The sequence below is a fragment of the Biomphalaria glabrata genome, chromosome 1 (assembly GCF_947242115.1).
Source record: "Biomphalaria glabrata chromosome 1, xgBioGlab47.1, whole genome shotgun sequence".
NCBI lineage: Eukaryota > Metazoa > Mollusca > Gastropoda > Planorbidae > Biomphalaria > Biomphalaria glabrata.
Window position 1 is genome coordinate 64,401,983 of NC_074711.1, and position 12,891 is coordinate 64,414,873.

General features: G+C 35.1%; 1 protein-coding gene across 3 annotated transcripts in view; it reads right to left on the reverse strand.

The window, feature by feature from the left end:
• Positions 1-3,292: 3,292 nt before the first annotated feature.
• LOC106058751 (sialin-like) overlaps positions 3,293-12,891 on the reverse strand; it is a 36,043-nt gene continuing 26,444 nt past the window's right edge. For all 3 annotated transcript variants that reach the window (XM_013216241.2, XM_056007866.1, XM_056007857.1), the window contains exons 4-12: positions 12,661-12,790; positions 11,556-11,643; positions 11,352-11,450; positions 10,639-10,775; positions 9,960-10,109; positions 9,485-9,614; positions 8,779-8,929; positions 7,867-7,957; positions 3,293-5,182 (exon numbers count right to left, since the gene is read on the reverse strand). In XM_013216241.2, the coding sequence (XP_013071695.2) occupies positions 4,757-5,182; positions 7,867-7,957; positions 8,779-8,929; positions 9,485-9,614; positions 9,960-10,109; positions 10,639-10,775; positions 11,352-11,450; positions 11,556-11,643; positions 12,661-12,790 (1,402 nt within the window). In that variant the 3' untranslated portion in view covers positions 3,293-4,756. The remainder of the gene's footprint in view (positions 5,183-7,866; positions 7,958-8,778; positions 8,930-9,484; positions 9,615-9,959; positions 10,110-10,638; positions 10,776-11,351; positions 11,451-11,555; positions 11,644-12,660; positions 12,791-12,891) is intronic.

Consider the following 12,891-nt stretch of genomic DNA (forward strand, 5'->3'; position numbering starts at 1 on the left):
CTCTCAACGTGGTTAATTTAAGTCGCCTATGTCCCTTCTGGTCATCGATTTGTTTGGAACTCTTACAAACTAGAAGAATGTTTGTATTCAAAGAAAACATTCGAAATAGATCTTAAGGCTGGGGAGTACTCCAAACGTGGGATAACAGAGAGAGAAGAGAGAGCAAAGTATATCTATACATGGTAAAAGTGATTCGACGTCTAGTTAGAGAGAGAGAGAAATAGAGAGAAATATATAGAGAGAGAGAAAGAGAGAGAGAGAGCAAGTATATTTATGCATGGTAACATAAGGAAAGTGATTTAGTGTATGGTTACAGAGAGGAGTAAAGAGAGAGAGAGTGAGAAGTAGGGTATCCTGGTGTATAGTTGCAGAAAGAAAACTATTACCACTGCAGTATGGTTCCGGTATCACATGAACAGAACTCATCACAAACTAAGAGCTTAGAGAAAGGATTAGTTCAGCTCTTGGACCTGCTAACTACTGTCAAAAAAAACACAAACTAAAACTCTATGGCCATATCGTAAGGTCCTCGGGGCTCATAAACACCTTCATACAGGAAACAGTACCAGGAAAAAGAAGGAGAGGCAGAAAAGACAACATAAAAGAATGGACGGGCCTATCATTGAAAGAGATTTTACCCAAACAAAAGACAGGAGAATGGAGAAAGATGGTCAACATAACATGTTTGGTGCCCTAAAGGTCCAACCGACTAAGGGATAGGTGAGGGTTAATCATATGATTCTCAAGAGTTGATAGGTGAGATATATATATCTAAAGAAAGACAACTATATATTACAAAGGGAGAGATTGTCCATTTATTGCTTAGTATCCCCTTCAGATTATGGATATGTAAAGATACTATTAGCAAGATTACATAAGGTAATGGTCAATTAAACGATCGCTGAGTAGCATTAATTAAACAATCAATGTAACACTTAACTTGCATTCCAACGGTTTAGTTTTACTAACGCAACTAGAATAAAACAAAAAATACAGTCCTTACAGATCATCCGGTCCTATTGTTGTTTACATATACCAGACTATATTAAATGTAAATGTATTGTTTGTATGTTTTTAAAGAGAGATAGAATGTGTGTAAGCCTCGTAGCCTATTCATTCTATATTCATTAAGTCTAAAAAGAAAAACGTATTTGGAATGTTCCAGAGCCAAAACAAATAAGAACGAGAATAAAAAAAAACTTGCATCTTAAATCTTTTTGAACTTTTGTTTACTCTGGTGATCGTGTTCGAGCCCTATCTCACCCCATTCCCTGAGTTCTCACTCCATCGCTTCCAGTCTGTGTCCTGGCCGATCAGGAAATGAGCTCTCGTCTTGTGGACCGAGCCAAAGCACGTTCTATGGCCACACTTGACCAGGCAATGGGTGCAGACCAAGGAGGGAAATGATCATGGCATTAGTGTTTGTATTTAGTGTCCATGTAGCTCTTCATGTGCGCATGTGTGAGAGAGAAACACTGGGCTCTCGTTAGCTCGCCTCCATCATTTTGTGTGGAGCTTTAATAATTTTTTTGTTTAGACCAGCGATTCCCAACCTGGTGTTAGGGGCTACCTATTTAACAAAAAAAGCCTTGCGACTTTTACACACAGAAACAAAAATCTATGCCAAAGGCAATTCTGTAAGCCCTCAACAAGTGGTACCATTTATAAAGGTTAAAGCATGAAAGGGGGGGGGGGAATAAAACATGAACATAGTCTAAAGTTTTGAAGCTAATTTAAATAAATGATCTGGTAAATGTCTGACTTTTTAAAGTTTAATATTTACAAACTTAATTTTAATCAGTTCACTCGGTGTGTGTCTGGTACAGATGTCGAGCACGTCGTTTCTCCCACACCCGTTCTAGGATTAAGTTAAAACTTGACACAATTAGTTATTGTACCTAACAAACATGAACCAGTGAAAACAAATTAGCCAATTAGTCAATTAATTATTAGTTATTAATATTTTTAAAAAAATGGAAATAACTTCTACATTCTTGGTTATTAATAATTTTGTTTAATATCGGGAATAGGGCAATAACTTTTGATTTATTGTGATATATGGCTGTAAATGTGGGGTTCTTTCCCTTAGACAACCAACCACACACATACACACACACACACACATATATATATATATATATATATATATATATATATATATATATATATATATATAATTTTTTAATTTGTTTTTACTTTTTATTGTATAAACAAAATATGTAATCCAAAGCAGACTCTATAATCGTTTGTTAAATTTAATATAAATTCTAATGTTTTGTTTTACAAGTTTCAACGTCTCAGCGCTGAAGATGATTACGTCCTCGCTCATACCTCCTACAGCACGCAATGGATGGGAATTAGGAGGGTTTGAACTCGGGACCATTGTGGCAACAATCTAAAGTGCATAGCAAACAACCAAGCAGCCATTTTACTTTACCCGAGTCTCTAAAAAAAACAAAAACATGGTGACTTAAATGTTTTACACAACACTCCAGGGCTTACATCTTCCAGTCATAGTAAGGGAAAAAAATTGAAAATTTCACATTTTTTAAAATCAGAATCTGTATTCCCTGCAGGACATGTCTGACACCATTTTAGATCATGCCGACGAGTGCTGCTCCTCCTACCGTTCGAACACTTGTTCAAAATAACAAGAAGTAGGTGTGGAAACCTATCGTTAGCACGCTACAAAATATGGTCAAATTTGTTTTTTTCAGTACCTTTAAGTTTTTGGAAATTTAAAATAAGACAGACGAACAAACCACACGAAACTAATAGCAGTTTTTCTCTTTATCGGGGGCCGCTTGAAAAAAAAAAACGCAATGTATGCGCTCTCTTCGATATTTTTTATATTTTCATTCATGTATTTATTTTCATTCTGAAAAATCTCACAAACTTTCAAATTAATCACTTTCCATCTTTCTGTGTCTCTGTGAGTGTAAATAATCGAATCAAGAGATGATTTTAGATTTTGGCTTTTATTCCAAACACTTGCCAATAAATGGTGGCCTAATTCTGTGTCAATCAAAAAGATTTTCTAGAAATGTTTTTTTTTTCTGCAAAATGTTTTTTTTTAAATTAATCCAAAAAAAAAAAAATTAAAACGTAAACATTTGGCTTCTTGTGCTTGTAATCAAGATATTCGGTTTAATTAATTAATTAATATTTTATCTAAAATGTTAAGACTAGAATTTCGAATGGCTAAATTCACTGCATGACGCAATACACAGGTACACACTCAATACTACATACAAAATATGGATACATAGGACAATGTCGACCTACAATAGTATATAGTTCAATTCAATTTATTCAGCTGTCAAAACTAGAATTATTTATCAAGATAGGCATACGTTTTAAGAATGTTAAAAATACGTGCAATATACACACTAAAACTACTAACTATAATTAAAACTAAATAAGCATTTCTTAATTTTATGTTTTTAGAATGAAGTAAGCACAACGATTCTCAAACAGTGTGTCCATTAGGTCAATTTGTTCTCAGAATATCCATCATTGCTTCCCCTATGGACTGCTCATTAATAGTGCTCAAATGGAGTTCATCAATGCTACTCGAATGATGTGTCCATCAAATCCTGAAATGATGTGCTCACGCTTGAATTTGTTGATAGTATAGTATACAAAAATAAAGTTTTTGTTGTTTTAAGTATATGATAAGCCTAAATGTTTTTTAAACAATATATTATGTTCAAGTTGTGTGCATTTGATCTCTGATTTTTCATATTTTTGTTTTGTTATACCGAATGTTGAAGAGATTCTAAAATAAATAAGTTGTGTTGCCTTAGCAACATAACGACTGGTCAGATTTCCGAGGTTAAAATCTTGTTTTTGTTTCTCTCTAGAACGAGGAGGAAACTTTAGCTTGTGTCCTCTTGTTGGTTTGTCCTATCAGAGTTACATTTGGCCGTTTGCGTTATTACTCTTTTAATTATAACAATGTTACATTGAAAGAGATCTGTTGTCCATTTTTCACATCTTATGAGTAGGTTTGATCATGTGTGTGTGTGTGTGTGTGTGTAAGAATAATTCAAAAAGTCAACTCTAACTCTGTTAGAATTCCCCAATGATAACATAAGGTACAGTCTAAAGTCTGCTGTGTACGATTCAAAGGAATACTCCTGGTATCGATCCTCGAGAAATGTGTGTTGAATCATCCATCAGACATATGAGACTTGTGTGTGCACTATTGCCGTTATTTAGCTCTCGTGTATTCGACTACTCGAACCAAGGCCTCGCTAACACTTGGGTCCAATTAAAGTGTCATTCTTCAGTTTCCAAGAAGTGCAGCGCTGTGTCCAAACCCAATGTCATTTCGGAGTCTGTAACTATGAGAGAAGATGTATGGGGAAAAAAAGAGTTCCAATGTATGTCATTTGAGTAGACCTACATATATGACGTCCATATCCATCTGAACGTGCTATAATGTAGTGAGCATTATATTTGCTGTTCTCTTCTCCAGAACAACTCGACTTCAGTACATGGCGGATGAAAATCTCATTAAATATTACTCCGATTTTCAAATCATATGAACATGAAATCAGTGCTCATTAGAAAATGTCTTTCGTCTCTTGTTAGGATAGGCTCTGCTTCTCTTTAAATAGTATACAATTTACAAGTTCATTAGCTCTAAAGAGCTTTATCACTAGAACATATTTCACTTCAGATGTAGGCCTACCAAATCGAATGCAGTGCCCCCTTCATTTTGTCATCGCTTTCAAAACAGACCAACCCTGGATCATAGATCAGCTAGTGCCAAATTGGAAAATGCCTGGTTTTGTAGACGTTTAAACAACGATCCTTCGTCCAAGGTGGCTCTTCTTCCTACTTTCACTTTCGCTATCTTGCTTCCTCTTCTCATGCTGCACGGCACGGACTTAACTTCCCTGAGCGGCTTGACTTTGAACTTACTCTGGCTCGGCACGGGCAGCTGGAGCTCTTTAGGATCGACCTGAGCGCTGGAGTCGGTGACGGAGACTTCCAGTTGTGAGTCTGTTGGACGGTGAACTTCGGGGACATCCACCGTCACAGAGCTGAGGCTTGCGTAGTCGGATTTGGCCCAGTCCTGGACGTCTCCCTCAGCGAAGATAACGAAGATAAGCCCACCGATAAAATTGAAGGCAGCTACGAGGCAGAATACGATAGTCCATCCATCACGTGAGCCCTGTCCAAAAACAAAAAACAAAATCACAATAATAAACAAGTCTAAATAGACATGATGCTTTATAAATTGTATGTTCATAATGTACATTAAAATAATAACTTCATCTAACTACTCTATGCAAAGCTAATGTAGACGCACACTCCTAAACTCCTAAACAAAATTACTTTCATGCACACTCGCCTCAGTCAAGATGACTTAAATATCAAACTACATTCAAATACATACAAATGCATCAAAACTACATTCAAATAATGAATGGCAATGTATTATCCAACGTGAAAATAAATTGTAATTGATCCAATCATAGTGAAGAACACGGGACTAATTCTTATGCTTGTGTGTACAGAAATGGCTGCTCTTGTTCTATCACAAAACACAAATACAAACCTCTGTAGAAAAACAACTATGCACTGTATTGCAAATAATTGAATATTATAAACTTCTAAATTTTATTTTGATTTTTTTATTACATTCGCGTAAGGATAAAAGTGTGCCATTGTTAGTAGCTTGATTTTCTCTTTATGTATAGTTATATAGTTATTGAACTGAAAAGACCTGTAAGCGTGGGATGTTCCAGAAGCTATGAAGATTATTATTCCATGAAAGACATGAAATGATATTGACAACACTTCCAAGCGCATACCACAGAGATCCATCCAATAGATTCACTCAGTAATGACAATGTTGAAAGATAAGACAATCAAACAAAACATTTTGGCTTATTTTTGAACATCATTGGTGAAGCTCTTTGTTCAAATATTTGTATCAACTGTTGACCACGCCAGTCAAGTGTATTCATTGCTGTATCGATGTAAAGCATTCATTTGACATTAACTCTGTATTTGCCATTGTTTTAGATTTTTTTTAATAAAAAGTAACAGGTGGTTAAAAAAAATGAAAATAAAAAATACTAATAAAATGATCAGATCAAAGAAGTTTTTTAAACAGAATTACGGATGTAGTTTTGCTGAGTCAGCTACAAGCAGAGAAGTGAGCACATTTCTGGCAGGGACTCAAACATCTTTTCCAGCGGCTACAAAAATCAATCAGTTTTCATCTCTTAACGCTGGCTTCCTATTATTGCCGCGCACTTATTCCCCCCCCCCCAACCCACCCTACTCCGAGTCTTGTAAAACAACCAAATTGTCTTAGGTTTAGTGACGTTTCTTAGGTCTGAAGTTTAGTTCACTATTAATATTTATGTACCAACAGTTTCCAAACACACAATTCTACGACAAAACACTTCACAGTATGACAAGTATTAGAGAGACTGTTGATAACTGCAAAATAGCTAAATATTCTTAGAGCTCGCATATTACGTACAATGCGTATCACATTTTGAACATATTTCCAACCTTACATTAATGATACTGTAATAGAATTATACCAATATTTATGTAATAAACAGAGTTCATAATATGTCTTTATTCATCAACACTTGTTTTCCTAATTATATTGCACCGTCAAATGATGTGGTGTCAGAAGTGTACAACTAGATGCATCTTAACGCATTGCTAACTTGACGATATGTATTTATCTATTTCTCTGGATATTGTTGCAGACTTTTGCTTTATGAACAGTCCAAATGTTGAACGACAATAACTAAATGAAGAAAATAGTCATCAAAGGGGGTGTCAATCCCAAATAGGTGTCTACTAGAGATTTCTGTTGCTAAGGTTTTTTGATGATTTTAGAAGATTGTTTGTCGTCCTATCAATGCTATTCTCTCCCTTGTTTTATTTGGACTTCGACGTTTTGTATCGTTCACTATCAACCTTATTCTTTGCTCTGGTCAGTACGCTATCAGAGTTGTTCTTTACCTAACCTTGGCTTCTATCTGAGTCATCGCGGTCAATGGATGCATCCACCTAAGTGGGAAATCGGGTTCGGGCATGTTCGCTCACGAATGCAGATATTCCAGCTGACATTAGCATGATATTTATTTCTACGCTAAATCAGCAAGGCAGTTACCCCCCGCTTCTTTGTAAGCTATTTATACAGAAATGAGTTGGTGTGTGTGTGTGTTTCTGTACGTGTGTGTCCTCGTGCCCTATTCATTTCCTTATGGCATGAAAATGTTTTTGTTTTTTTCAAGTCATCAAACAAAAATGTGGAAATGATGCTTTGACATTTTGTGGTGGCATAAAATAACAAATTGGATTCTCAATAGCATAACTTCTTGTTCATTCTCAAACATGACATAGAAACACCATTTATAATTAGTGTGTCTGTCTCTTGAGGTGGATGTTCAGAAGTCATTAGTAGCATCCATTTATGGTTATAGTTTTTAATTAGAGATTGCTATGGCAACCACTCTTCCTTTTTAAACCAACAACATCAATAAGATACAATTAAACATCTTTATAGTAATATAGTGATAACAACTACTCTTTATGATACATGACAACCATTTTTATTGTCTATGACAACCACTTTTCATAACTCATAACATCAACCACTCTCATAATTAATGACAATGATTATTTAGATAATAAGCAACCACCCTTATAAATCATGGCAACGACCACTTTACATTCTCCCAACGTTCCTTTCAATCTAAAATTACCATCTCCTAAAGTACCATCAACCAACAGCACCATCATCCATAGCCACTCTCACTAACCACCAACCCCCTCCCTTCTCCAATTCGTCTTTACCCCAGCCCAAACTGACATCCAACTTACCCCTGCTATCATCAGTGACGTCAGGACTGGGGCAGGCAGGGAGATTACCGTGGCTATGGTGGACACAACTCCATTGAGTAGCCCGGCGTATCTGTGGGGATGAACAAAAAAAATGAGATTCAATGAATAGTATTGATTATCTCTTCCCTCATTGTATCGAGAAACCCAACCAGCCCCACCCTCCTATACTCCTCCTATCTGATCCCAAAACGAAACTGAATAAAAACGTGCTTTTCATGGCGAAATCCATATTCATAAACACTGGCCGCTATAGAGAACGATGTCAGGCTAAGAATTTTAAAAAGGCCAGCTAACTAGATCTAGTAGTAATATAGTTTTGACGATAGAGTATCAGATAAATCCAAGACGTTTGCTGCTAATGATGTGTATTTACTTTTAAAAAAATAAATATGTGCTGCTATCTCGACTGAATTGACTAAAAGATAGATCATGCAATTAAAAAAAAAGTTGACATTAGGTATCATTGTGTCTGCTTGTAAACACAGACATCCCTTTAGACTGAAAGACCTATATATACAGGACATTACAGGTACTGGCTGCTTTAATCTACCACAGTAATATAGATGCTGTACTTTGGGTAAATGTTTGAACGCAAGGCTAAGGTCATTTGTTTCTGTTGGACTTCAATAAGAAATGTAATACAAAAGATAATTGCTGTGTGCCTACTACTGAGTGCTCACTACCGAGTGCCCACTTCCGAGTGCCCACTACTGTGTGAAAGGTAATGACTTTTTTGTCTGAGCATGAATAGCGCGTGTAGCATCACACCTGGTCGAGATCCTGGTATTGATTAACTCAGAGAACTAGCAGAGTTAACAAGAAAGCCATTCAAATCTGGTCCAGCGACTACTGGGTGACCATTAAAAAAAATCACATTAAGTGAACCCTTACCTCGGCGCGATGTCCAATAAATTGATCCTGAAAGCGACTGAGGTCACGTTCTGAAAGGACAATGCCAGGACCAATAATGAGATGGACCAGCCAGTGGTCAGCGTTGGGATCAATGCTATGAAGAGCGAAAACAAGGCACAGCCAAAACAGCCTGAAAGAAAATCCAAAGTTTGGTCTCAAGAGCGTCTTGACATGCTGGCATTTAATTTTATATAGATACATAGTTTGACTGAATATATATCTTATGATATAATGAAATTTTATGGAAATAATATCATTTGACATTATGCAATTTAAAATGGCATCTAAAGATATTGTGTAATTATAAACATGTTTAGATCAGTAGATTGAAATGACATCTTTGGATATTATATAATTGATTGCAATGAAATCTTTTGATATTATGTAATCATATTGAAATGACATCTTTGGATATTATTTAATAAGATTAAAATGACATCTTTTGTTATTACGCGTTTTCAAACTCACAAAGTTGTTTTTTTTTTTTTTTTTTACATTTCGTTAAAAAGAACTCTCTTGTTACTGTTGGTCATTCCAAATGTTATCTAGTTTTAATTGGAACTGCAAATTTCGTTATAAACCCCTCGCTATATCCTTATAATGTAATTCCTATATCATTACTTCTTTCAAAATAGATGTGTAGGCCTATTTGGCCTTATGTTACTGCTAAGAAGTCAACAACTACCTATCCCTTGGAAAAGTTTCCTTGTTTTACAAACAGACAATCCACGTAGCAGCAACCAGTCGGACAAATAGCCAGTGACCAGACCAGACACAATACGTCCAACAAATGGCAGTGACGAGAAAAGGCCATCCTGTAAGTTAAAAATAAATTCACACACATTATTAAAATAAAATTAATATTCTTATTTGTTCTTAAAAGTTAAATTTTATATTTTGAAATATTAAGTTTACCAATATTCAATAAAATTGTGAAAAATGGACACGTTTCTGTTGAGAAGTATTATAATACAGGCTCACGCTAGCTAGTGATGAAGAGAAATACGAATCACACTCATGTTTACATTTCTTTCTTATGTTTTAATTCTTATAAAAGTCTTATTTTTCGGTCAAACCTAATTTTTTAAAAATCTTTTTTTTTACTTCAAAGAATTCAATACAAATATTCTGAGTACAAAAAGGTTCCTCTGAAGACTCACAGTTTCTAAATCAAAGGCGAAAAAGTCTGAGAAGTATCTGGGTAGATAGGACAACATGAAGGAGAGAATCCATTTGTTGGAGATGTGACCCATCAAAATCACCCACACAGCCGGGGACTTGATAATCCTCATCCAAGGTGTCTTGAGTGGCTAAGTGAGGAAAAGAAAATCAAAGTAAATGTTTTTTTTAACTCATACAAGAAAAAAAAACGGTTGGTTGATTAACCAGATTACTAAGTAAGTCTTGTTCAAACTAAGGAAAAAAAATAGCAACATACAATGTTAAAGTTAGTGGCGTGTTTAAATTTGAGACAGAAATGCGATTCCTATTCTATTTTTCTCGAGGTGTAGACGTAGTGCCAAGAGGTCAAGCTATGGAGGTCAAGAGTTTAAATCTAGGTTGAACATCCCAAATTTCTCCGAATAACCGAACTATTTTGGGACTTGACAGTAGCAGGCGTTCGGTCGTTGAGCGATCAGCAATGACAGCCTCGATAAACGTACGATATTAAACAAACGAGTTTTGCATCATCTGTCCCCATGGCACGCAAGGTCTTAAAGGGGCGCTTGACTTTATTCGAAAAACAAAACTGGACATTCAACTGAACATATGAAACTGCCTATTGAAGCCTGATCTAGACTCTAGACTTATTGATTGGAAAAGAGTTGTGCTTTGTACCTGTTTGTCATGGAACACTTCTGGTTGCTTAGTGAACGTAATGATAGCTAGTTCTTTTTTGGTGATTCGTGGGTGGCTCTCAGGTGAATCGTAGACTGTTAGCCACCAAATAGGAGCCAGTAGGAGACACAGAGAGCCTAATAAGTGAATAAAATATCGCATGAAATTAAAACTTTTTATAAAATTAAATCTATGACTTAGTCTAATAATACAAGGGAGATAATGAGGTATGTGAATGATTAACTTTAGTATTGTCCCTTTAAACGTTTTTCTTTTTGTTTATTCAAAAGGTGAAAATTACAAATTATGCGAAGAAGAGAAAAACATTAACACTATTTAAAAACATTTAATAGTTTAAATGACACAAATATTTGTTATAATAAATGAAATGCAGAGATGAAATATCAATTGAAAGCTTGAAAGTTATTACAGAGAGTTGTGAAATACATTTTAGATTGCAATGTTACACTAATACATACCATAATGCATAGCTCGGGGGGGGGGGGGTGAGGAACCCAGATGATTGTCCAAAATTAGTTTTACGTTAAAAATATTGTGTCATTATCTCATGTCATAATGTCAAAATGCAGGGGCCCCTAAAGAGGTCAAGCCCCTAAAGAGGTCAAGGCAATCCCCAGCTATGCCACTGCTGATACAACAGATTATTATAAATACAATTTAAATTAAGAATCCAACAATAGATAGATACTGACCAAACACATAAAATATATATGGCCATCCTCTGCCGTGTCCACCTATAGATACAAGATAACCGCTGATCAGAAATGTCAAGACACCAGCAACACTGAGACCTGGAAGTTGAAAGGTTAAACAACATTTTAAAACAAACGTGAAAGTGAAGGCTTCAATTAGGTAGTATCTTTTTTTTAAATCTACGTTTCACCAAAGAGACAAACCTGAATAAGAACATGAAGTAAGTGAAGCTAGCTCATAACGGGGGGCCCACTTGGCCCACATGGCCTGTATCAAGGAATCGGAACCACTCTGAAATAGTGAACACATTTTTTTTTAATTTCTGAATTGTATTACTATTGATATGGCATATACCACCTAAACGCTATGTGAGTATTTATTCCAATTACTACTGAACTCTGAACATGTATTAGGAATACACTTTTGTTTTGTTGGAACATCGGGAGACTCAGGATTATTACGATTTCATTTTACTAAAAGACAAATATATAAAGCTGATGGTGATCTATGGCTTCCTTATCTTATGCATTCCTTTTGAAACTTGATTCATTCAGTAAGATTAACATCATTAGAGTTACGTCGTAGTAATTAGGGAAATTAAATGGACATAATTATGTTGTCTTAGACTAAATCTTTAAATATTGTTACGTCCCTTAGGGGTGTTTTTGTATACATAGTTTAAATGTATAATTAATTAAATAATTAATGGAATGATCTTTATGAAATCTTAATAAAATACGTTATCACATAATTAAAATGTAATTGGCAATTGAAAAGTTGTCAAAATAGAGGATCAAACTATACAAAAATACAAGTTAATAAAATTTGAAGAAAAAAAAGACAATATATATATATATATATATATATATATATATATATATATATATATATATATATATATATATATAATAAAAACAAAAACAGGTCGTGTGTAATTTCTAGATAGAGAAAGTTTGCTTTAAGCGTTCCCTGATTCATTTGCTTAGCATTTTTTTTATAGTAGGCCTCTAGTTGACTAGGAAACTATGTGCAGGCTTCATCCAATGGAAGGAGACGACATTGTCCTTCTCTATGATGGTACCGTGAAATGTATAACAAATATTCACAGTTGATTAGAGTAACACCATTAGTAAAATACCTATAGCTTCAGGACAGATGACTATAAAGTAAAGTAGTACATTAAACAGCCATAATTTAGACATGTAAAAAATAAAAACTTTAAAAACACTCATTGAAAAAGGTGCCGGTACGCCATACCGGTGCGTATCGCACACAAAAAAGCACTGACTATAAGTATCCAATCCTTACCAGCGCCACTCCAGTGATAAGTCTAAGTGCTATAATCAATGAGGGATGAGCGCGTGCCGTCACAGGCAGCAAAACTGTAAAAACTCCACCACAGAGAAGACAGAACGTCATGAGGTTTCGTCCACCATATCTGAAACAAATATTCATGCTATTTATTCAAGTTTGTATCACGATTTACAGATTGTGGGCAATGAATAGTCAGAACACATCATTTACATTTGTAAATGTATA